Raw genomic sequence first — 25,128 nt, 5'->3', positions numbered from 1 at the left:
GGCCGGGGGCTCGGGGGCCAGGCAGGACTGTCCCGCGGGCCATAGTTTGCCCACCTCTGATGTAGAAGGTATAAATAGGATGAATGGACAGGTAACTTTTTGGCTAAAGTGGTACTCCCATATGCTCAGAAAAATAGTAATTTCATTATCCAACTGCAGAGAAGCCTAACAACTTCAACTTAAATTTGTTATTCATCAGTCCAGTAAATCTGAATGTTCGATAATCCTCCTTCTAATGCTAGCAGAAGGGAATGCTGTAAGAATACATCTTGGCTGGGATGTTGGAGAATATGTAGTGCTTTCAGCGGCATACTGAGAGAACAAGACTATTGGATCACTTTTCACATATGTGAATATGTATAGCATTTTCACTGTTAACTCTGCATGTGGTCGCTTGTGTTGTGGCAAGCCCAAATTACTATCCCTCGTCTCTAGAGGTGAAAGGCTAGTGCCCTCTCCCCACTACACTGCCTTGCCACTCCCCCTTCATCGCCCCCCAGACATACACACACTTTTCTTTTAAATTGTTTGGTTAGTCTGGGTTGTACACCAGATTTTTTGCATATAATCTTAACTGCTCAGCTGTTCTCTGCTTTTATTGTTTCTGCTCTTATCATTAAGTGTGAAGTGGTAGCTAGATGGTGCAGTGGAACAGTGCACTGGCTTATCACCTCTGGAGACCTGAGTTCAAATTTTGGACTTTTCATTACTTTAAAGTGTTTGTTCCCAGAGGATTCCAAGAGCTTCTAATAGACAACCAGAAATAGCATTTCATGTGGTGGGAAGTCTATCCTGTAAGCCACCACTCAATGATATGCAATTGCATTTATCTAGTCTCTCCTTGTGCACTCACAAAACCACCACAGAACTGGTCACTGGTGTAGAATCACCAGTAACTGACAGACAGAACTATTGCTGGAATAGGTACTGCCAATTGGATATCTAACGTGGCTGAAAATGTCAGTTGTAGGAAATCTTTGAGCAAAAGTAGACATTCATTAACTTCTGTAGCATTAGTGAAATGAAGAGTAATAGAGATGAGAACACTGAAAAGAAGGTATGTGCAGATTTCAGTTCTTCATGTGTGGGGTTAGAGATCAGTTACCATTGTTTGCTTTCTATTTTGTTGTCCCATTTCCCCACAATAGAACAGGATATGTATGTAAATAGGTGTAATACATTCTGTTCAGGAGATCTTGTTTTCTTCTAGGAACGGCTGGAGAAACAGTTAAAAAACCCAACTTACCTTCTTGCAGATTTTAGCAAACCTGAGGTAATTAGCATGTGGATTTTTTTTTAAACACTAAATTTTCCATAATTTTGCAATAGGAAGTTGCAGATCTATTTAATTTTGTATTGGTTGAATGTGAGTGTACTGGAAAGTATGGAGTAGGAACACGAAGGGGGTCTCAGTGTGAACATGGTCATGTAAAATGTATGTTTTGTCTTTTTGTTGTAAAAGCTCTGGACCCAGAAGCCGTGTTGGGGGCTTTGTGGGAAAATGTAAGCCAAATTCAGTAACCTGTTAAGAATTCTCATTTTTCATATATACGGCTAGGGCTACTAACCAATGATTTCTGCTGCTTGAAATCTGAGAGCTTCCTGGTGAAAATCTTTAATTTCTACCTAACCAAGATATTGAATGTTAAAAACTGCCTCACTAGTACTTGAATCTGGTGCTGTTGTCTTCCTACCACTGATTTAGTAACATACTATGGACCTCAGACTCACATAACTTTAATCCCATTGAAATGTTGAATCAAAATGTTTGCACAGGTGATTCCATCCCACACTTCTTTTTTTCCCTCTTTTCTTCTGGGGCTTTCCTTTCCTGACAACTAGTGTTTGGCGGTTATATTGCAGAATGTAACTATCATTTGCTTTATTAGGTATTGGAGAGCCTTGCGTTCAGACTCTTCTTGTTACAGCTGTATTGTTAACTTTGACCTGTGCTCCAGCAAGAAGATAACTAACAACACTTCCAGAACACTGTGGAAAAATGTTTGCCATCTTGGAAAAGGACCAAAATGGGGGGAAAGGAGACTTTTTAATCTTAACTATGAAAATTATTTGGCAGTGTCCTCTGAGGGTTTGTGTACACAGTGCGCACCAGAGAGGTGTAAATTCTAGAGTGCTTTAAAGTGTTGTGCTCTAACTGGTTTGGGTGAGCCCTGCTGATGTGCTCTGAAAGGTTCCTAGTGCACGTTAACGTAGTAGCTTTTCCGGTGGGACTACATCATCGTGCACGAGGTACATTTTAGAGCGTATCAGCAGGATCTACCCAGGGCAGTTAGCGTGCAACACTTCAGAGGATTGTACAGTTTGCATCCATCTGGTGTGCATTGCCGCACGGTGTAGATGAACCCTGAGTTAGCCATGGATTAGTTCTGTGTAAATCAGACATCTCCTCTTCCTTAACAGGCACCTTTGCAAATTCACACTGCCATGCTTGCATTGAACCAGTTCCAGGAAAACTTTGGTCGCATGCCGAACATTGGGTAATGTCATTTTAATACCGTGTTTATCTTCTGTTGCTTAATTAGTTTCATTTCCAATATCACACTATTGCAGGGGAGTGTGATGGCTTGTGTTATTGGTAAGGTACCTGGAGTTTTTCATCTCTAGATCATGAGTTCAAAATAAGGCCAGTTTAGTAATGATAGAAAGTAACAATCTATGGATATGCCACTGAACAGCCATTAATGAGTTTGGTATTAGTCCATGACACACTCAAAAACCATCCTGCTATCTGACACCCCATTGTCAGTCTCAACAGGAGAGGCCAGATATCTGACTACCTTTTCTTCAGTGGCCATGCCTGTATGTCACGGTGGTTTCACATTGATGGAGCAGTGTGGAGAAGCTTGCACTGCTACTGCACTATGTGATCCTGTAGCTCTTGCATGGGTAAAGAGAGAATGTTAGTCTTCACCTTTCACCACCAATAAATTCATGTAATTAAGTCTCTGTACACAAACAAACATAAGTAGCCTTTAGGATGGGGTGGGCAAACTGTGGGCTGGATACGACCCATCAAACCTTTTAATCCACCCCTCGAGCTCCCGCCGGGGAGCAGGATCAGGAGCTTGCCCCGCTCTGTGAGTGCTGTGGCTCCACATGGCTCCTGGAAGCAGCGGCATGTCCCTCCTCCAGCTCCTATGCGTAAGGGCAGCCAGGGGGCGCCACACGCTGCCCCTGCCCCAGTCGCCGGCTCTGCTGCTCCCATTGGCCAGGAACTGTGGCCCATGGGAGCCATGGGGGTGGTGCTTGCAGACAGGGCGGCATGCACAGCTGCCTGGCCGGCGCCGCAGCTCTGCATAGGAGCCAGAGGGGGGACATGCCGCTGCTTCCGGGAGCCACAGGGGTGGATGGGGCAGCGCGCAGAGCCGCCTGGCCGCGCCTCTGCATAGGAGCTGGAGTGGGGACATGCCGCTGCTTCCGGGAGCTGCTTGAGATAAGTGCCCACTGTAGCCTGCACTCCTGACCACCTCCCGTGCTCCAACTGCTTGCCCCAGCCCTGATCCCCCTCCCGCCCTTCGAACCCCTCGGTACCAGCCCGGAGCACCCTCCTGCACCCCAAACTCCTCTTCCACAGTGTCCGCAGCCGGAGTCCCCTTCCACACTCTCAACCCCTCATTTCTGGCCCCACCCTGGAACCCACACCCAGAGCTTGTGTCCCCTCCCACACCCCAACCCTCTGCCCTAGCCCAGAGCCCCCTCCCACACCCTGAACTCCTTATTTCTGTCCTCACCCCCTCCCACACCACAAGCACCAATTTCATGAGCATGCATGGCCCCCATACAATTTCCATTCCCAGATGTGGCTCTCAGGCCAAAAACTGCCCACCCCTTAGGAGTTTGACTTCAGGTATTGTTCTAAGCTTATGTTGTCAGTTAAAATGCCAACATTAAAACCTTTTGTGTAGAAATATCCAGTAAAGACACCTATTTTTGAACTAAATATTACACTTTTATGCAGATTTTAAGATGTATTTTCAACACTTTTACGGTCAAAAGCTAGACACATTTCTTGAGTTTGGTTCTTGGCTTTTTGCCTAGGGAATTGTTCTTCGATGTCCGTATTCATGGAGAAAATCCTTTACTATTAAGCGTTCATTGCTGTTTTTGTCCTGGGATTTAGATGCCTTCAGGATGCTGAGGAGATGTTGAAAATAGCAGTATCCATAAGTGAAACACTGGAAAGCAAAGTGAGTAGCTCTTAGCTAAGCTAATATCTTAGCCCAAGGTCCAGTAGACCATCTATCCATTACAGCTGCAACTTGGAGCAGAAAATAAAAGGAAAGCAAAGGAGCAGACAGACAAGCCCCTTTTCAAATTCTGTGCACTTTCTACTTTTCAGTCCCACGGAAAAGTTACCTCATTGTTCTATCCAGACACTTACACTAGACTTCTCAAAACCACTTTTAGCCCCAAGCAGTGCAGATTCCTTAGCCTTTGAACATATCAGCTAAAACAAAACTTCTAACATGTCATGTCCTTTCTTGATGTTGTCATGATTAAGAGTGGCAGGCTTTCTTCCAGGATTGTAGGGCATAGTTCCTTAATCTGTAGGGCTTTAGCCACTTCAGTGTTGTCTCTTCCCCATAGGAAAACCACATCTGTTGGCTCCATTGTCAGAAGAGTTGGATGATGTTAAAAGCCAGAGGTTGAATGGGTATGGAGACTTGAAATACTGTCACTTCTAGAAGTGCTGGTACCTTTGGGTTAGGGTTGACTGTGCCATTCCTGTTTTGTGGATAAAAAGTACATGTCCTTGCCTCATGGATAGCACTATCTCACAAGCACAGAATATTTTTAATTTTTGGGAGAAATTTGTAAAATTGTTTTTTTATTGTGGATTATCTTTCAGCCTCAGGTGAATGAAGACATAGTGAAATGGCTCTCTAGGTCTGCTCAGGGATTTCTAGCTCCCCTTGCTGCAGCAGTAGGTGGTGTTGCTAGCCAAGAAGTCTTGAAAGCAGTAACGGGAAAATTTTCTCCTTTGCAGCAGTGGGTAAGTTTTTCTCCTTTTTGATGTTTAGCTTTATTAATACATGGCAGTGGGTAGGGAGGTTGTTTCCACATGCTGAAATTGAAGGCAAGCATAGACACTTATTGTTGTCATTGTCTGTGTGAAGGTATAAAATATAATCTATGCTAACTTGAACTACTATAGATAAGAACGGTGCTGCCAAGGATGCTGGGCCTGGCCTCTAGAATGCAATTAGATTAAAAACAGTCTGAGACTCATTGGGAACTACTTTCAAAAGGACTGGATAAGCGATGTAACTGTCATAGATCAAAAGAGATATCTGAATGCTATGAATGTACCAGCTTTTTCTCTGGCATAAACATTTATTTTCAAGTTGATTATATACTTTTAGTAGCTAGGAAAAATAACTCCCAAGTTAATGATGCTATTTAATTATATAATGACAGTCGAGATTTAGCCCGTCTTTCATATTTAATTTTCCTAATTTTCATGGCTACATATTGTACACAGAAAGTGTGCATTCCTAATTGTCTCCTTCTAAATCAAATACATTTACACACTAATCTGAAATATTTTCGCATGATCAAATTATTTTTTTCCCCTTAGCTGTATATTGATGCATTGGACATCGCTATATCTCTAGACAAGACCAGATGTGAAGAATTCCTCCCAAGGTAAAGCTGAAATTTTCTAAACGTAATAATGTTTTAGGTACTGAATCACTTGTGGGCATGCAATCCAATTTTTAAGATTTTAACCTAGTAATGCTTCAGTACATACTTTGACTGCATTTTTTTTTAATCTGTTAGAGGAAATGTTCCCTAGGTGGGTATATCTTATTTTTAGAATCATAGAACTGGAAGGGACCTCGAGAGGTCATGTGGTCCAGTCCCCTGCACTCAAGGCCAGGACTAAGTAATGAGTCCTGAGACAGTATGAGTTGAGGGGAAGTTTTCACCTTCTTATCTTAGCTAATATTGAAGCACAATATATGCCATTTATCATACGTAGGTTAGTATCTCTCTTGCCAATTTACTGTTTTCCCTCTTTATCTGAATGTGTCTGTACAGGGGAGATAAATATGATGCCTTGAGGATTTGCATTGGAGAGTCCCTGTGCCAAAAGCTGCATAAGTTGAATGTTTTCTTGGTAAGTTTGGATTATGATATGAAGTCATGTGTTATGTGAACTGTCATATATTATGGTGCAAGTGATTATAATTGTCCTCAAATTAGCCAGATCTACAGTGGTTACATGAATAACTGGACAGATAACCATTCAAAGTAAAAGTAGATTCTCAGTAATACACACTAATGTCTAAAAAAACAGGAGTACTTGTGGCACCTTAGAGACTAACAAAGGTGCCATAAGTACTCCTGTTGTTTTTGCGGATACAGACTAACACGGCTGCTACTCTGAAACTAATGTCTAAGAGACCCATTGTAAATTACTGAATTTGTAAATGATGCCTTGAACCTGCAAGGAGCTGTGTACAATGAGACATTGCTCATGTGGATTTCCTTGAAGATCAGGGTCTTAGTGAGTAAAGGAATAAAAATAAAGTATGAAAAGAATGCAGTGCAAAATTATAATTTTTAGTTCAGTTCTTGCTGTGGTGCTTCATAATGTCCTAAATGTAAAGGAACTGTGTCTGTATATAGAAAACAAGTCTTATTTAAACAAGATGTATTAAATCTTTGGAGAAAATCTTGTAGTAAGAAGTGAAGAGTGATTTAGAGAAAATCTATTTGTAGTTGTCCAGAAAGGTCATCTAAACAGCCTAACCGGGTAAACTTTAATGGTAGTATTTATAAGATGTCCACTGCTTTGGTTTCTGGGCCTGCTTTTCATAAAACAGCTCTGAATATAATCTTTCCTGCTTTGCAGTCCATCAAAGCAGCCAACCTCATTTTCCTCAGAGAATCCATAGAAGTAGTTAGAAGCTAGTATAAAAAATGTCAGGGAAGTTAGTGAAAAGCCTGATCAAACAATCTCTTGGATCTTGCTCAGAGAGTGTCTTGGTTAGGGTTTAGTTGTATATTCGGCAGTGAGTTGATGGTGGCTTGTCACAAAGAACATTCTCCCCCTAGCTGCTGATGATTTCACACTTCATTTACATGGTTGGAGCATTCCTTCTGAGTGAAAGGGTTGTGGCAGGTCTTACGGTGTCTCCGATAACTAGGGCCTAGATCTTTCAGGACTTTTGTAGCTAAACATCTGAATTTTGAATTTCACCTCAAAGTTTACTGTAATTTATATACTTTTTCAGTTAATCTTATGTTATGATGAAGTCCCCTCCTGTTTTTTTGAAGTGGTAGAAATAAATGATGGCTGTGACTACTTTAAATGTATTTTCTTTAGGTTGGGTGTGGAGCAATAGGCTGTGAAATGTTAAAAAATTTTGCACTTCTTGGAGTTGGTAGTGGCCGAGACAAAGGCATGGTAAGTTTTATGCACACACTGGCTTGTCATTACGTATCTAAACAATAACACAAGACAGGGTTTATTGTAAATGTGGCATGATTTGGATGTATTGGAGACTATGAGGTGAAAGCGATGATGGTGTACAGAGAGGTGTGCTTGTCTCATATTTTCCCCTCTTTTAAAGAGGATTGTTTATTATGAAAACCAGTTTAAATACCCTCTTACACATACATTTTTTAAATAAAAATTGTATCCCACTGTAGTCTTATTAAGGAGTTAGTCTTGTTTTGGATTAAGTTCTTGGGTAGGAGGAAGAGAGCTATGTGTAAATTGGGATGTTCATGTGTAATTTGGAATTAGAACTCATGAGCAGCATGCTTGGGAAATTGTTTTAAAATCTAAGATGTTAAAATAGATTCTTGTAACAGTCTTAATGCTCATGTTACCATCTGTCAGGCTTATTTTGACACTGGAAGCTAGATTTTACAAAAAGAGCAGTGCTGAACAGCACACTTGGTTTATAATTTCAGCTGTTCTTTTTTTCCTTCTTGTTGTAGGTCACAATTACAGATCCAGACTTGATAGAGAAATCCAACTTGAACAGGCAGTTTCTTTTTCGACCCCATCATATACAGGTAGACTTTCTTTTTGCATCATAATGTCTCCTGGCCAGACTATGTGCTGCTGCTTTTACCCACTGTGAGACCTTAGCTTAAGCATATAAGTATTTGTGTACAAAGAAAGGAGTCTTTGAGAAGACTGGGGTGGGGAATGGACTTTAACAATACTAACTCTAATATTTAGACTTATTCATACATCTAAATTTAGTATTTATATTAACACTGGTTTAATAGACTCCAAGGGCCTGATTCTCCACTCATATACACCAGTGTCATTCCATTGACTTCAGTGAAATTATTCCTCCTCTTCATAGCTGTGAGTGAAGAATCAGAACCAAGACCTTTTGCAGGCCACTGAGAGTGATGCGAATTACGAACTTACAAGCAGTAAACATCTTACATCAGGTTGCTGTGACTTGACAATTGAAATATGAGAATTACTTAACTGAAAAGTATGGTGAAGCAGTATACAAATAATCCAATGGCAGAAATATTAAAACAGAATTTATGATAAAATTTTAGTCTGCTTTAAACACTTCAGCCATGACTTTCTGAAATATTGGTATGGAGACCCTGGAGTTATGATACTAGATGTTTTAATTTGCAGTTCATAATAGTCAAATCAACTTGCTTGCCTGTGTGCACTGTTGTGTATATATATACACACTGTCCTAACTATTATGTTTTTCATTAAGTAATTAAATACTTTGAAAAATGCATGTAATTAATTATTGGGCAACAAAAAGCAATAGTTCATTCTTTGAAAGCTACTAAAAGGAGAAAGATGGTCGACTTTGCATTGTAACCTGCAGTAGTCTCAAGCTTTGGCAGACCAATGGGGGAAGCCAATTCCATAGCCTTCAGTTGTTCAGATGTAGCTGTTGCTAGCAAAGACGGAAATGGCAGCAAATCGGGGGAGAGACGGTGTCTTGCATGGCTAGAACCCAACCTATAGAGGGCTTTACAGACCAATGTCAGCATTCAATTGCACTTATTTCCAGGTGCAAGTCTTTGGAAAATTGGAATAATATATTCCCCCAGTTAATGCTGTCAATTAGGTGGATAAGAGCATTTTACTGTGACCTTTGAGGTCGGCCTCATGTAGATGACATTTCAATAATTTTGTAGCCTCATGTAGATGACATTTCAAATAGTTTTGAAATCACAATGTTATGGGTTATTATTTGAGGTCTATTTTGGGTAAGCACTGGTCACATTTTCCTGCCTATATACAATTGTAGTACACTTTTAGCCACAGAAGCTACCTAGGAGCAATAGGATATTCAAAAGCACCACAAGCAGAAAGTCTACTGGAGTAATAGGGGCAGATACCATCTCTACCCTATCCTATAGATCAGGGGTGGGAAAACTTTTTGACCCGAGGGCCACATCTGGGTATGGAAATTGTATGGCGGGCCATGAATGCTCACGAAATTGGGGGTTGGGGTATGGCAGGGGGTGAGGGCTCTGGCTGGGGATGAGGGGTTGGGGGTGCAGGGTGCTCTGGGCTGGGACTGTGAGATTTGGAGAGTGGGAGGGGGATCAGGGCAGAGGGTTGGGGCGCGGGAGGGGGTCAGTGGTGCAGACTTACCTCAAGCAGCTCCCAGTAGCAGCGGCATGTCCCCCCTCCAGCTCCTATGTGGAGGCGTGGCCAGGCAGTTCTGCGCACTGCCCTGTCCACAGGCACTGCCCCTGAAGCTCCCATTGGTTGCAGTTCCCAGCTAATGGGAGCTGTGGGGGCAGTGCTTGGGGCAGGGGCAGCGTGCAGAGTCCCCTGGCTGCCCCTATGTGTAGGAGCTGGAGGAGGGACATGCCTCTGCTTCCAGGAGCCGTGTGGAGTGGGACACGCCTCCGACCCCGCTCCCTGGCTGGAGCTCAAGGGCTGGATTAAAACGTCTGGAGGGCTGGATGTGGCCCCCGGGCCATAGTTTGCCCTCCCCTGCTATAGATGCTTTCTCTCCAACTTCCCCGAACTACCAGTATTGCATCTTGTCTGGATTGGGTTTGTCCAGGCACTGAGAGCAGATCTTTCACAACTGTTTCGGATGAATAGGATGATTAAAGTTGAAGTGCTCATTTCTTGAGTAACCATAACTTGGTTTCCTGTCTAACTTTTTATTTCCTCATTTTTAGCAGTGGGGTTTCAGATTTTTACATTTTATACGCTGAATGGTTGTTTAATCTGCAATCCTGGAGGAACTTGCGTGACCTAAATCTATCCACCTTGTTTGACTCTTGGTTTTAGAATGAATATTGCAATAAAATAAACATATTTTTCATTTGTTTAGAAACCTAAAAGCTATACCGCAGCAGCAGCAACCCTGAACATCAATCCTCAGTTAAAGATCGATCCATATCTTAATAAAGTGTGTCCAGCCACTGAGAACATTTACAATGATGAATTCTACACCAAGCAAGACATCATTGTTACAGCTCTAGACAATGTGGAGGCAAGGCGATATATAGACAGGTAAGTGTGGTGAGATGGGAGTCATATCTGCTCTTCTGTTCTCTCCGCCCCCTCCCCCCCCCGGTTTTTTTTTCCTCCAAATCTAGTGTGTGTGGGGGGGTTAAAATGTGGCCTCAGTCTTGTCTTTCAGACCTTGAGAGAAATGTAGGCCACAAACTGGATTGCCTTTTTTTTTTTAAATGCAGCAAAATCCATCTCAGCTGATATAAACAGCAGTGGCAGCATGTAATAGGGATGGTCTCAGAATGTTTTTTCTGGCATAAAATAGCAGTCAAGAACTATAAGGGAAGAGGTGGTGGGCAATACCTCAGAGGTGTTGAGAATTAATTATGTATTTCTGACGTGCTTTGAGATACTCGGATAGAAGATGCTGTGAGCACGAAGTATTAAGCATATGTTGTAGAATATCAGATCTCTGGAAGTGTTAGAAAGTATACCCTTTGGGACAGGAACTATCTTTATGATCTGTTTGTACAGTGCCTAGCACAATGGGGTATTGGTCTATGCCTGGCGCTCCCAGGTCCTACAATAACACAAATAATAAGTAGTAAGAGACTAATCCTTTACGCAGAGCAGTGTGCTGCTGTTTGAGGGTATTATCTGTTTTACCGTCACAGTGTTCTAAAGCAAGGCATCTAAAAACTGAAATACTTCCCTGTTTGTCTGTCTGTAATTCTGTATGTCCTACACAGACAGTTCTGCATGCACATATTAAATCTAAGCAATGACCAAGCCAGTTGGGACAGTTTCAGCCATTACATTCTTTAATATCAGATAAACATAAGCATCGTTTTTAGTTTGATTGGAATTCATTTTAAGTTATTTTCCAGTTTATTTAAAACCTGCCTGGAATCTGCATTTCAAAGCTCCTTGGGGACAGACTGACACTGTAACTTGAAAGAAGTCCACGCTGGGGATTTGCTGTAGTTACAGCCATCTTTGGCCATCCATTAGTGTAGCTGCATTAATGGAAACACTTATTGTAGACAAGCAAGGCCTCAATAAACTGATTTGTTCTAGTGTGGCTTCCCTTTTTTAATCAGGAATAAGCTACTCCAGTGCAAATCAGTTCATAATGGCATTGCCTTTATGATGGCATAAGTGATTGAGATCCCCAGTGAGACAAGGCCCAAGACAAGTTCAGGAGCCAATTTGTCAGTCTTTTTTAAGTCTTTCCTATATCCTCAAAATCCATTTGGGCTTCCTGGTTACCTGTGACATCACTGGATAACGCATGACCTTGGAGTTCCTGAAAATGGAGGGAAGGGAGGTCCATTTCTAGTTGTACACTGAATGCTCATTCTAGCCTGGATAATGGAAACACTGAGCACAGATATTAGAAACTGATGTAAATTTTCAATATTCTTTGCAGTTTATCTTTAAAAATGCGATTTGATTCTGGTCTGAGAAGCGACTCTTCTTAAATGTTGCAGCATGAGGTTCCCCCTTTGTTGTGGCGCAGTGACTTCCATATTCAACTTTCTATGTATTATTACCGAGATTATGTAACTCACTGTTCAGCAAAGTATTTAGTGTTGGGATAATAAATACAACATAAAAACTTAAAATACAAAGGGTTTGAGGGTTGCAACTTTAAAAGGGAGTGTAATTGGGAGAGAATAGATAATAAAGGACCAAGAGTGGACCTTCTGAAAACACCTTTATGGGGAAAACACATGGAGGTACTTTTGAAGCGTGTAGAGAGATACGAGGTAGGACATGACTTCTATCATGAACGGTCCACCATAGGAAATATGAGACCTGCCAACTCCAGGAAACTGTGAAGAAAAACCCAACCAGTAGATGGTTTGCCAACACAGAATCCCAGCCAGCGAATGCTCAAAGGAGAGGTCTTGAATGCAGGTCCCTGAATGCAGTCAGGGAAAACACTGTCAAGGGCTAAAACATCAGGTTTGACAGCAAACCCTGTTTTTGACTTTGTATGAAAGAATCCTTCACTTACGAAACATTCAGAAGCAAAGAAGAGTATCCATGAAGATTCTTTTTAAGGGCATTTGCCTTGATTTCAGATACTCCAGGGTCTTGCTGACCTCTCCGAATGATTTTTTTCCCCTGATCTCTTTTATGTTGTATTTCCATTTTAGTCGTTGTGTAGCAAACCTGCGTCCTCTCTTAGACTCTGGAACAATGGGAACTAAAGGACACACAGAAACTACTGTGCCTCATCTGACAGAGTCCTATAACAGCCACGTAAGTGCTCTCTTCGTAACAGTAACTTACCATGTGTGGTTGATCCCACAAGCTCCTTTTTTCTTATACTTTTTCTACTTCTTGTGTATTTTAAATATAAGTGACCCGCTTGAGTCACTGAAGATGCACCTCCTGTTGTTGGAAAGTCAGACTAAAAATGTGGCAAAAATGATTTTTCTAAAGACGTTCACAGAGGAGAACCAAAACTGATACCTTTTAAGGGTTTTGTTTCTTCTATTTAACCAGCAGTTACAGTGGGATCAGGAATTAAAAATAATTCTGAAATAACTTTAAAATGTTGGCACCTGCTCTTATTTGAAAGTGGGGAAGTGATGCCCTTACATAAATGCAGTTCACCCCATTGTCAAATAGCATTTCATGGTTCAGTTTTGCTTTTGCAGCTCCTATCCTCTTGCCTTTTAGGTTTTGTTCTTAAGTTGTAGTGAAAACCGCTCAACTTATAATATCCCTCTTGCCTGTAAAGAGACGTCTAATGCCACTGTGGCAATTTAGCTTTGTTCTGGCAATCTAATTGTAATGCTTTTATAAACAACCCCCAACACCCTTTATGTTTATGTTTAATGTCCGTTGAAGTTCAACCTACAAATAATACAGACATTTACAATGCACCTGTAGTAATAGTGAGGAGGGCTTTAAACTAGGTTCACCGGGGCAAGGAGACCAAAGCCCTCAGGTAAGTGGAGAAATGGGATACTGGGAGGAAGCAGGAGTGCGCGAGAGGGCAGGGGTCCAACCTCATACTGAGAAAGAGAGACGATCAGCGAGTTATCTCAACTGCCTATACACAAATGCAAGAAGCCTGGGAAACAAGCAGGGAGAACTGGAAGTCCTGGCACAGTCAAGGAATTATGATGTGATTGGAATAACAGAGACTTGGTGGGATAACTCACATGACTGGAGTACTGTCATGGATGGATATAAACTGTTCAGGAAGGACAGGCAGGGCAGAAAAGGTGGGGGAGTTGCACTGTATGTAAGGGAGCAGTATGACTGCTCAGAGCTCCGGTACGAAACTGCAGAAAAACCTGAGTGTCTCTGGATTAAGTTTAGAAGTGTGAGCAACAAGGGTGATGTCGTGGTGGGAGTCTGCTATAGACCACCGCACCAGGGGGATGAAGTGGATGAGGCTTTCTTCCGGCAACTCACGGAAGTTACTAGATCAAAGGCCCTGGTTCTCATGGGGGACTTCAATCACCCTGATATCTGCTGGGAGAGCAATACAGCGGTGCACGGACAATCCAGGAAGTTTTTGGAAAGTGTAGGGGACAATTTCCTGGTGCAAGTGCTGAAGGAACCAACTAGGGGCAGAACTCTTCTTGACCTGCTGCTCACAAACCGAGAAGAATTAGTAGGGGAAGCTAAAGTGGGTGGGAACCTGGGAGGCAGTGACCATGAGATGGTTGAGTTCAGGATCCTGACACAGGGGAGAAAGGAGAGCAGCAGAATACGGACCCTGGACTTCAGAAAAGCAGACTTTGACTCCCTCAGGGAACTGATGGGCAGGATCCCCTGAGAGAATAACATGAGGGGGAAAGGAGTCCAGGAGAGCTGGCTGTATTTTAAAGAATCTTTATTGAGGTTACAGGGACAAACCATCCCGATGTGTAGAAAGAACAGTAAATATGGCAGGCGACCAGCTTGGCTTAACAGTGTAATCGTTGCTGATCTTGAACACAAAAAAGAAGCTCACAAGAAGTGGAAGATTGGACAAATGACCAGGGAAGAGTATAAAAATATTGCTCGGGCATGGAGGAGTGAAATCAGGAAGGCCAAATCATACCTGGAGTTGCAGCTAGCAAGAGATGTTAAGAGTAACAAGAAGGGTTTCTTCAGGTATGTTAGCAACAAGAAGAAAGTCAAGGAAAGTGTGGGCCCCTTACTGAATGAGGGAGGCAACCTAGTGACAGAGGATGTGGAAAAAGCTAATGTACTCAATGCTTTTTTTGCCTCTGTCTTCACAAACAAGATCAGCTCCCAGACTACTGCACTGGGCAGCACAGCACGGGGAGGACGTGACCAGCCCTCTGTGGAGAAAGAAGTGGTTTGGGACTATTTAGAAAAGCTGGACGAGCACAAGTCCATGGGGCCAGATGCGCTGCATCCGAGAGTGCTAAAGGAGTTGGTGGATGTGATTGCAGAGCCATTGGCCATTATCTTTGAAAACTCATGGCAATCTGGAGGTAGTCCTGGATGACTGGAAAAAGGCTAATGTAGTGCCCATCTTTAAAAAAGAGAAGAAGGAGGATCCTGGGAACTACAGGCCAGTCAGCCTCACCTCAGTTCCTGGAAAAATCATGGAGCAGGTCCTCAAGGAATCAATTCTGAAGCACTTAGAGGAGAGGAAAGTGATCAGGAACAGTCAGCATGGATTCACCAAGGGCAAGTCATACCTGACTAATCTAATTGCCTTCTATGACGAGATAACTGGCTCTGAGGATGAGGGGAAAGTGGTGGACGTGTTGTTCCTTGACTTTAGCAAAGCTTTTGACACGGTCTCCCACAGTATTCTTGCCAGCAAGTTAAAGAAGTATGGGCTGGATGGATGGACTATAAGGTGGATAGAAAGTTGGCTAGATTGTCAGGCTCAAGGGGTAGTGATCAGTGTCTCCATGTCTAGTTGGCAGCCGGTATCAAGCGGAGTGCCCCAAGGGTCGGTCCTGGGGCCGGTTTTGTTCAATATCTTCATAAATGATCTGGAGGATGGTGTGGATTGCACTCTCAGCAAGTTTGCAGATGACACTAAACTGGGAGGAGAGGTAGATACACTGGAGGGTAGGGATAGGACACAGACGGTCCTAGACAAATTAGAGGATTGGGCCAAAAGAAATCTGAGAGGTTCAACAAGGACAAGTGCAGAGTCCTGCACTTAGGACGGAAGAATCCAATGTACCGCTACAGACTAGGGACCGAATGGCTAGGCAGCAGTTCTGCAGAAAACAACCTAGGGGTGACAGTGGACGAGAAGCTGGATATGAGTCAACAGTGTGCCGTTGTTGCCAAGAAGGCCAATGGCATTTTGGGATGTATACGTAGGGGCATTGCCAGCAGATCGAGGGACGTGATCGTTCCCCTCTATTCAACATTGGTGAGGCCTCATCTGGAGTACTGTGTCCAGTTTTGGGCCCCACACTACAAGAAGGATGTGGAAAAATTGGAAAGAGTCCAGTGGAGGGCAACAAAAATGATTAGGGGATTGGAACACATGACTTATGAGGAGAGGCTGAGGGAACTGGGATTGTTTAGTCTGCAGAAAAGAAGAATGAGGGGGGATTTGATAGCTGTTTTTCACTATCTGAAAAGGGGTTCCAAAGAGGATGGATCTAGACTGTTCTCAGTGGTAGCTGATGACAGAACAAGGAGTAATGGTCTCAAGTTGCAGTGGGAGAGGTTTAGGTTGGATATTGGGAAAAACTTTTTCACTAGGAGGGTGGTGAAGCACCGGAATGCGTTACCTAGGGAGGTGGTGGAATCTCCTTCCTTAGATATTTTTAAGGTCAGGCTTGACAAAGCCCTGGCTGGGATGACTTAACTGGGGATTGGTCCTGCTTTGAGCAGGGGGTTGGACTAGATGACCTCCTGAGGTCCCTTCCAACCCTGATATTCTATGATACTATACGTTAACATGTCTATCAGTATACACTGCTCTTTTTTTTTTTAATTTAGCGAGATCCACCAGAAGAAGAAATACCTTTTTGCACTTTAAAATCTTTCCCAGCTGCCATTGAGCACACAATACAGTGGGCAAGAGATAAGGTAAGTGTAGTGCCTGGCAATGTACACACATTCATTCTGTATTTAGAAGTGTGTGTGTGGGGAAATCAACTTAGAGAATAGTGACCTGCACAACACCATGTTTCTGCTTTTGTTTTTTAGTTTGAAAGTGCATTTGCTCACAAGCCTTCATTGTTTAACAAATTTTGGCAAACCTACCCATCCGCAGAAGAGGTCTTGCAGGTAGGAATAAATGTTGTGATTAAAATAAGGGGCTTGAAGCAATGGCCCTTACTTAAGATAAAGATTCAAGTTCAGTTCTGTTTTCATTGCTAATACAGAATCTGTGATGTGATAATAATTATTAAGGGTGCAGGTTTGTAACGGAAGTCACAGATTCCATGACTTCTGTGACTTCTGCAGCAGCCAGTGTGCCTGGCTCTGTGGCAGCTCAAGGAGCCCCTGTGCCAGGTGCACCGGCCGCTGCTGGGGCAGTCTCGGGCCACTGCACCTCTTCGCCCCTCCCGCCCCCCGCAGCAGCAGCAGAGTTTGGGTGTGGGGCAGGGGGTTGGGGCATGGGGTGGGGTGAGGTGGGTTGTGGGCAGCACTTACCTGGGAAGCTCCCCAGAAGCAACGACATCCCCCTTGCTCAGTTCCTAGGCGGAGGTGTGGCCAGGCAGCTCTGTGTACTTCCTCCGCCCAGAGCGCTGGCTTCGCAGCTCCCATTGGCCAGGAACCGCAGCCAATGGGAGCTGTGGGGGCGGTGCCTACAGGTGGAGGCAGCACGCAGAGCTGCCCAGCCATGCCTCTGCCTAGCAGCTGAGCAAGGGGGATGTCGCTGCTTCTGGGGAGCCCCCCAGGTAAGCACCACCCACAGCCCGCCTCACTCTGTCCCGTGCCTCTGCCCCGTCCCACACCCAAACTCTGCTGCTGTGGGGGCGCGGAGCCAGGTAGGGAGCCTACTGGCCCTGCCAACCCAACACCTCCCCGGCTCTCCCCAGCACCAGCGGGGGTCCTGGGCCACGCACCACTACCTCCCCCTGGCCCCAAGCAGCTGTGCTGCCCTCTCCCAGCACCCCCTCTCCCACCCCAAGTTTTATTCACTGGTATTTTTAGTAAAAGTTAATGGACAGGTCACGGGCCATGAATTTTTATTTACTTCTCGTGACCTGTCCGTGACTTTTACTAAAAATACCCGTGACTAAAACATAGCCTTAATAATCATGGGTCACCTTGGGTGCAAAATAAGGTTAGTTATAAATATCCACAATAGCCTTACCATCAGGAATACCCCTACCACTTCCTGAATTGCCACTGTGTCTCAGTTAGTAGCCCAAAGTTGAGTCAGTTGTGTGTAGAAAGCTGTTCTAGCTGATATGTACCTTCACACATGGGTGGGAGCAATGAGTTGTTATACTGCCCTCTGATAGTGGGCATCTTCCTGAGAACTGGTGTAACAACTAATCTGAAGAAACTAGAAAGAAACTAATTTGCTTCCAAGTTAATCATTTCATTTTTCTGCATGGTAAATTAACATGCAACTTCCAGTAAGAGGATTTGAACTTTCATTCTCTATACTGAGCATTGATTACCCCACGGTAACCGGATTGAGGCCGATTGAAACAAAATGGGATAAACCTCTTAAAAGCAAGTAACTTCAGAACTGCTATGTTAGGCAATAGTGTTTGGAGAAATTGCAAAGCTGAAGTTGCAAAAAGGGTGGCATGAAGTGAAATAGTGAAGCCTAGAATAAAGAATATTTCATAAATGAGACATCCACCTTCCCTTTTCTTAGTAAGGTAACAAAGTTTAATTTATTAAATGGTTGTAACAGAGCTTGTCCAGTCTAACACTGTTTTCCTATTCCCATTTTCTGTTCAGAGAATAAAGTCAGGAGAGAGTTTAGAAGGCTGTTTTCAAGCTATTAAATCACTCAGTAGAAGACCCCGAAATTGGTCACAGTGTGTGGAACTTGCAAGAATAAAATTTGAGAAGTATTTTAAACATAAGGTTTGTATGTAAAACCTGTTAATGTTGAGAAATGGCTTTTGATTAATTGAGGCTTATAAAATAATTTTTATTTATCTCATGGATAAAATACAAACATTATTTGCAAAAAGTTTTTCAGATCTGTTCCCTGTCACTTTCCTCCAGAATGACCAGGTAGTGAATCTTTGCTACAAATGCTACAATTAAAAAAATGCAAAACCCAGCTCATCTCTTCCGAAGATTTCACGTTGGGTATAGTCTTGCATAAATTATTAGAAATCCTCACGTTATCTTAGTGTCTCTAGACTGAAACTTCGGGTGGAACTTACTTTATTTTTTGGCAGTGTATCCGCTGAATAAATACCATATTTCTCCAGTCCCACAAGGTTGCCCCTCTATTAAAATATTGCTAATGCTTTCAGTGAATTGACTTTGAAGAGTTCTGTGTAAGCTCAAAAGCTTGTCTCTTTCACCAACAGAAATGGGTCCAATAGAAGATACTACCTCACCTACCTTGTCTCTCTTTTGTTCCAGTAGACTCTTTTAATATTGCACTAAGATTGGTGTCATCTTACTTCTTGTATTGGTGTACTTATTCAGTCTTCTCAAATATATAGCAGACAGGATGATTAAAACATGCCGACAGTGTTGACGTAGTTTTGAAGGTGTGATATGTAATGGGCTTAAATTATGTGTACACAAATGGGTGACTGTGTTGAAGAAAAAGTACTAATTGCATGCACAGTTCCTTGGTTGCTAGTGTGTACTTCACATGTTAAACAATATTTTTGGATGAAGACTGGAGAGTGCCATAATCAGTTGGCACCTGTATCTTCTGATATGCACGAGTGCTTTCATTACTTCAACCCTGTGGTTCTGAACAACTGGAAAGGAGCTCCCTACATGAACATAAATTTCTTATATATTCATAACTGATTAGAAAACTTTCCCTCTATCAGAGGGAAATATGACAAAGCTGGATCAAGACTTTAGAGCACCACAATGACATCTCTTTTTTATTTCATTCATATTTTGAAGTGCTGATTTGTGTATGATGGAGTATTAATAGTACTCTGGCATTTCTTCTCTAGGCTCTTCAACTACTTCATTCTTTTCCCCTTGATACACGATTAAAAGATGGAAGTAAGTATAAATAGCCACTTATACCTCACTTTGATGTGACTTTATGTAGTAAATCATTGCTTTACTGTGTTACTATGTTAGTAACTACTTAGAATTTCACTTTAAATTCTTCCAACTACCAGGTTTGTTTTGGCAGTCACCAAAGAGGCCACCTTCTCCAATAAAGTTTGAATTCAATGATCCTTTGTAAGTATTGTACCTCTATTGATATTTTGTATAGACCTGGAGGGAGGGAGGGATATTATTTAATAGGCTTGTGTAGATATGGAACTCATCCCATGCTGGTGGAGTGCATAAGTGAATTATCAGAAAAATTGTCGTCTGTGGAACTTCAGTTTGTGTGGTCTTAGCTCAGTTCAAAACCTCAAGTGCCGCCCGCGCCTTCCCCTTAATAGCAACCTCAGCGTAACCAAGGGTAGACGTCAGTGTTGCAAATAACTAAACTGAAAGTTTTAATGCAAAAGAAGCATGTCAAAGTCTTGAGGTTTTTCAGATGAAATATCTGCTTCTCCTTTGAGAAATTGCTCCCCACTCTTGGGGAAACACTCACCTAGTTTGTGAACTCAAGCTCTTAAAAAGTGGGATCAAATGGGAATATATATGGCAGTGCGTTGGATGTAGTTATTATAAGACTGAATTCTTTTGAGCGTGTGAAACGTATGCATCTCCTGTAACAAGCGTTTCATTGAATTCTCTCTGGTGTGACACTGACAAGAATAAGAGGGAGACTAAAAGTCAGTCATACAGGCCTCTTTTGAAGTTGTGCAGTGTCAGGACTTGTCTTCACTACGCTGCTGCAATCAGTGCAGCAGGTGTCAGTTTAGCAGGTCTAGTGAAGACCCGCTGAATCAATGGCAGAGCGCGCTCTGGTCGACTCCAGTACTCCAGATCCCCGAGAAGATTAAGGTAAGTCGACCGGAGAGCGTCTCCCGTTGACGCAGTGCAGTTATTCTCATAGCTGGAGTAGCGTAATTTAGGTCGACTTGCCCCGGTAGTGAAGACAAGTCCTCAGTGAGGATTTCAACATTTTGACAAGATAGTTTTGATTATACTCAGCTGTGATTAGCTGAAATCCTCCTTTTCTCATGTGTTCCATCTACTTTCTTAATGATCCTGTAATGTAAGGAAAATTATTCTTGGGCAATAGTTCCCTGATGTGTAGAAGCGTCCGATGATTATGTTGTTGTTAGTACTTTGGTAACACATTCGCCTTCATTTTTAGATCATAAGTACTTCAGGGCAGGAACCTTACTGTCTTGTGTTTTCTCAGAGCCTGACCCACTGGGGCCCCAATCGTGATTGGAGCTACAGGGTGCTACTGAAACACAAATACTGTTTAAAAATCTGAATTTAGATTTTGATACAAAAATAATGGCCTTCTCTTTTTTTTTTCCAACAGACACTACAGTTTCATAGTGAGTGGTGCAAAACTCTTTGCAAGAGTATACTGTGTCCCTGTCACAGAAAAGGTAGGTAATAATTCAATTATAATTAGAGCAGCGGTTAGATGTACTTGATACTCGGTATGCATTCAAATGCTACTGTTTCTGTTTGGTCTTCAGTGATAAATTGTTGAGAAACCAAATACTTTTAGAATTACAACTGGTCCCTCTACTGTTTTAGTCTTCAGCATGATGGTCCAGTGCCACCATTGCTGGTCTTTATCCATATTAATCTTCAAGAAGCTGCTTTACTTTTTAGTTGTCCAAACTTTTTCTTTAATTCCGTCCTTAAGAAGAAGAAGAAACACTATACCAGTATCTCAGCCGCGTTCAATCCGGATTAATTTCATTTGCCCTCCTCACTTACTTATTAGTAGACCTGTTTCTTCCCTATAATTACTTACCTTGACAATATTTGTAAAGGTCTGTCTTGCTCCCCTTAACCTTTTTGGCCAGCATTAACTCATTTTTCTTCCTATATCCTTTTTCCTATAAGCCGTAAGTGTATGTTTTTTTGCCTTTCCTCCATGATCTTTATTTGCAGTTCAGATTTTTACCCTCAGATCTTTAAGCAGTCTCTCATGTAGCCACTTTTGGCCACTATTTGTTCTTTGCAGTCTCCTTTAGCAGATGAACTACAGTCAAGATGCAACACAGTATGTTGTCTCAGGCTTTCCCACCCTTCTCAGTAGTGCTGAGATGAAGGAAGAACAGGAATTTCAAATAAAGGAAATGCTGGGTTATTTTTCACTATTGTGCATTTAACTTAATGCACATTGCTAGCTGCAAGAATATATAAACATTATAGAGAAGCGGATGTAAACATGGTAGCGTTAACATATGACTGTTGTAACGTGTATAAGTACCTAGTTATGTGTAATACTGTGATTGCGTTTTATAATGTAGGTAAATGCCACTTTTACAAACTTAGACCTTATAGAACTGTTCAGTATAAAATACCTTTGTGTTCCCCAGCCGGATAGTTTATGATGTTTCTTCAGTTTTAAGTAAGTGCGGAGTACCTAGCCCATAAACCTGTAATTCTGCTGTAAATGAAGTATAAATTACAAATATGTTTTTTAACTTTTTTCTGTGCCCTTTTTAAAAAGGGTAGGAGATATAATAAGGTTTTGTCTGTTTCTTATAAAAGTAAGCTGCAATTATGTTTATTTTAAAAAAAACAGGATATGTCAGAAGAAACTATTTTGAAGATAATTTCAGGAGTAAATATACAAGAGTTCAGACCTTCAAATAAAGTAGGTTTAATATTTTAATAAGCTCTAAGTTAAGCAAACACCTTTCTTGTGATCTTCCTTTTGTCGGTTGGTAATTCTCCCTTTCCTGTTATGTGGAGGAACTCCTGCTGAGAATATGGTTTGTGTAGCATATGTTCTTGCTTTGTTTCTCCAGGTTGTATATTCAAGATTTTGCATTTAAATATCCCAGCTAAATTGAACCAAAATGAAGCTGACAATGATCTGAACTCTTCAAAATTATTTTTTGTTTTTAAATTGAATCATATAAGTGCAGTCCATGGCCTTAAGCCTCCAGGCTTTTTTTATACCTGCACATCAACGTTTTTTAGTTAACTTTTAATTATCGTTACCATCAATGCTCTGGGTTACATTACTGTAATACTAGGAAAGAAAATGGGATTGTTTTTCTCCATGACGTAAAGCTAATGTTTTAGAGCTATATTAACCAAAAAGATTTCAGTGGGTCAGATCAGGCTGCAGCTGCTGAAAATACGTGGCAACAAACTGTCTCTTGTAATTTTTTATGTTGCAGCTTTGTGGAGAATGGAGTTGTTGAGACTATAAATCCTGTTCAAGTGTGGTGCTGTTACGTTGTTGCTGATCTTGATAGTTTGGCAGAAAGACGTATCTGACCCCTTCATATGTAAGGGCTTCTCTGTGTTTGAAATCCAACAGCAGCAGGGTTGCAGCTCTGCAGCTGTCGCGCTTCAGTGCAGACACTGCCTAAGCCAGTGGGAGGGTTTGTGTCCACGCAGGTAATAACACCTCCCTGTAGCTCGGTCGACAGAAGAATTCTTCCATTGATTTAGTGCTGCTTACACTGGGGGTTTGGTTGGCTTAACTGTGCCGCTCAGGGATGTGGATTTCTTCAGTTTTCCTAGCTGTTGAGAAAAGATCAGCTTTTTGGTTAGATGTTGGTGATAATGCAAGGCATGCCACATGTAATCTGTTTGGGCAACCGTGGCTCTGGAGCTAAGGGTAATACCATGCCACATACTCAGCTGCTGCATATATTCATAGGTTGTGCAGACAGATGAAACTGCAAGAAAACCAGACCATATTCCAGTAAGCAGTGAGGATGAGAGGAATGCTATTTTCCAGCTGGAAAAAGCCATATTATCCAATGAAGCTCTGAAAAGTGAGTAACTTCCTTTGTAAAGTACTCCACTACTTGTTGAGTTTTAGCTGCTACCGTAGTGCCATCTGTGTGCTGCTCAAGTCTTTGGAAAAATAGTTTAGTGCCTCGCCAGCTTTTCACTTTGGAGAGGGTTTTTAAAGCTTTCTTGTGTATCACCTAAAAAACTAAAAATTTCTTTTAAGAGATAATAGCTATCCGTAACAGGTTGTTTAAAAATATAAAAAAGCACAGACTGACTTCTAAGGGTTCCCTAAGAAATAAACATCTAAGTCCTAGTGGCTTTGCCATTATGACTGTTGTATCTCTTGAAGTACAGGTTCTCAACCTGGGAGTCACAAATGGGCGTTAGAGCATTGTGACCACCCTGCCCTTTTCCTGTTGCTATGCGTGTGTGGGTGGGTCCTGGCTAGATCCCAGCCAGACTGGGAGTGGTCTTGGTGTGGAAAAAAGGTGAACTGCTGCCTTAAATTACTTTCTTAAGGGGAACTTGATTTGTAATTGCTCTAATAGTAAAAGGGTGCCTGGTCAGGTACTTCAGACACGTGAAAATATTGATGCTTAAAAAAGTAATAATTAGATGTAACTCTAGTCTTAGTGAAATGATTACACACTGCTAACACTTACACAAAGGGGATCCGTACAGTACAGGGTGGGGAAGAATGCCCACAAAACAGTCCAACACTGGTTCCTGGCACTGCAAAGTAAATTAAGTGCTTGGTGTCTCCATTAATATTAAAAAACAAAACAAAAAACCCGCACCCAAATGCAATAGACTCAGTCCTCAAATATGGCAGCTGGTTTTCTTTGTAGCACAGATACCCCTGCACCAGGACCTAATACTCCCATATCTTTAAAAAGCATATAATTGAAACTGTATTAATCAAATAAATTACTGATGTTCTGGGTCTATTTTAGAATTCATTCATTTTACTGGTCAACATTTGATTTTTGTTTCATGAACAGATGACTTGCAAATGAAGATGCTCTCCTTTGAAAAAGATGATGATGCAAACGGGCATATAGACTTCATAACAGCAGCATCTAATCTGCGAGCCAAGATGTACAACATTGAACCAGCGGATCGGCTCAAAACAAAGCGGATCGCTGGAAAGATTATTCCTGCCATTGCAACTGCTACTGCTGCCGTGTCTGGCTTGGTCAGTGAGTTTACATTTTGAGGAATCTTTATTTTGCGAAACCACCTCTGATCTGCGAGAAGCAAATCCCCTCTTTTCTGCCTGTTCTTCATTATTTGAGTGTTGGTTAATGCTAATACATCCCTGCTGCAAGACTTTTGGTAAAACTGATCCTAATCTAGGTTTAACTTTACAGTGGCCTCTTGCTTCTGTGATCCTGCAGCGTAGGCTTTATGGCATTCTGGAAAGATTGGGAAGGGGGTATTAATTACCAGTATAATATACTTATCTTTAAACAAGTAGAAAACTTTGAAAGGCAAGAAGCAGTGTTTTCTGTGGTATAGAATATGTGTGTTAAAACTCACCATTTTGAATGTGATACAGCATTTGGTGTTAGCAGTATGAGAATCCAATGGCATAGTTTATAAACCAATTTCATCATGCTTTTAATGCTAGTTTAGCAATTAGAAGGAAACTTTAATGTGCAAACATTAAGGGTAACTACTGTATTTACAAAAGATTTGATGAACTAGTATTAAAATAGGATAAACCTATTAATGTTAACACCAGTGTG

The 25,128-nt window shown here is 41.9% G+C and overlaps 1 protein-coding gene across 3 annotated transcripts in view; it reads left to right on the top strand.

Annotated features, from left to right (window-relative positions):
• Nucleotides 1-25,128, top strand: part of UBA6 (ubiquitin like modifier activating enzyme 6) — a 53,658-nt gene that overhangs the window by 20,946 nt on the left and 7,584 nt on the right. For all 3 annotated transcript variants that reach the window (XM_077814835.1, XM_077814836.1, XM_077814838.1), the window contains 19 exons: nt 1,211-1,273; nt 2,422-2,498; nt 4,142-4,208; nt 4,871-5,014; nt 5,600-5,667; nt 6,064-6,142; nt 7,355-7,435; nt 7,975-8,052; nt 10,326-10,507; nt 12,613-12,718; nt 16,403-16,492; nt 16,613-16,693; nt 18,332-18,460; nt 19,531-19,582; nt 19,705-19,768; nt 20,982-21,051; nt 22,209-22,280; nt 23,301-23,418; nt 24,382-24,575. In XM_077814835.1, coding sequence (XP_077670961.1) covers nt 1,211-1,273; nt 2,422-2,498; nt 4,142-4,208; nt 4,871-5,014; nt 5,600-5,667; nt 6,064-6,142; nt 7,355-7,435; nt 7,975-8,052; nt 10,326-10,507; nt 12,613-12,718; nt 16,403-16,492; nt 16,613-16,693; nt 18,332-18,460; nt 19,531-19,582; nt 19,705-19,768; nt 20,982-21,051; nt 22,209-22,280; nt 23,301-23,418; nt 24,382-24,575 — 1,815 coding nt within the window. The remainder of the gene's footprint in view (nt 1-1,210; nt 1,274-2,421; nt 2,499-4,141; nt 4,209-4,870; nt 5,015-5,599; nt 5,668-6,063; nt 6,143-7,354; nt 7,436-7,974; nt 8,053-10,325; nt 10,508-12,612; nt 12,719-16,402; nt 16,493-16,612; nt 16,694-18,331; nt 18,461-19,530; nt 19,583-19,704; nt 19,769-20,981; nt 21,052-22,208; nt 22,281-23,300; nt 23,419-24,381; nt 24,576-25,128) is intronic.

Source organism: Eretmochelys imbricata, chromosome 4 (genome assembly GCF_965152235.1).
Source record: "Eretmochelys imbricata isolate rEreImb1 chromosome 4, rEreImb1.hap1, whole genome shotgun sequence".
NCBI classification, from domain to species: Eukaryota; Metazoa; Chordata; order Testudines; family Cheloniidae; genus Eretmochelys; species Eretmochelys imbricata.
Note: the sequence above shows the minus strand (reverse complement) of the source record. Positions and strands in the feature narration are given on the sequence as shown.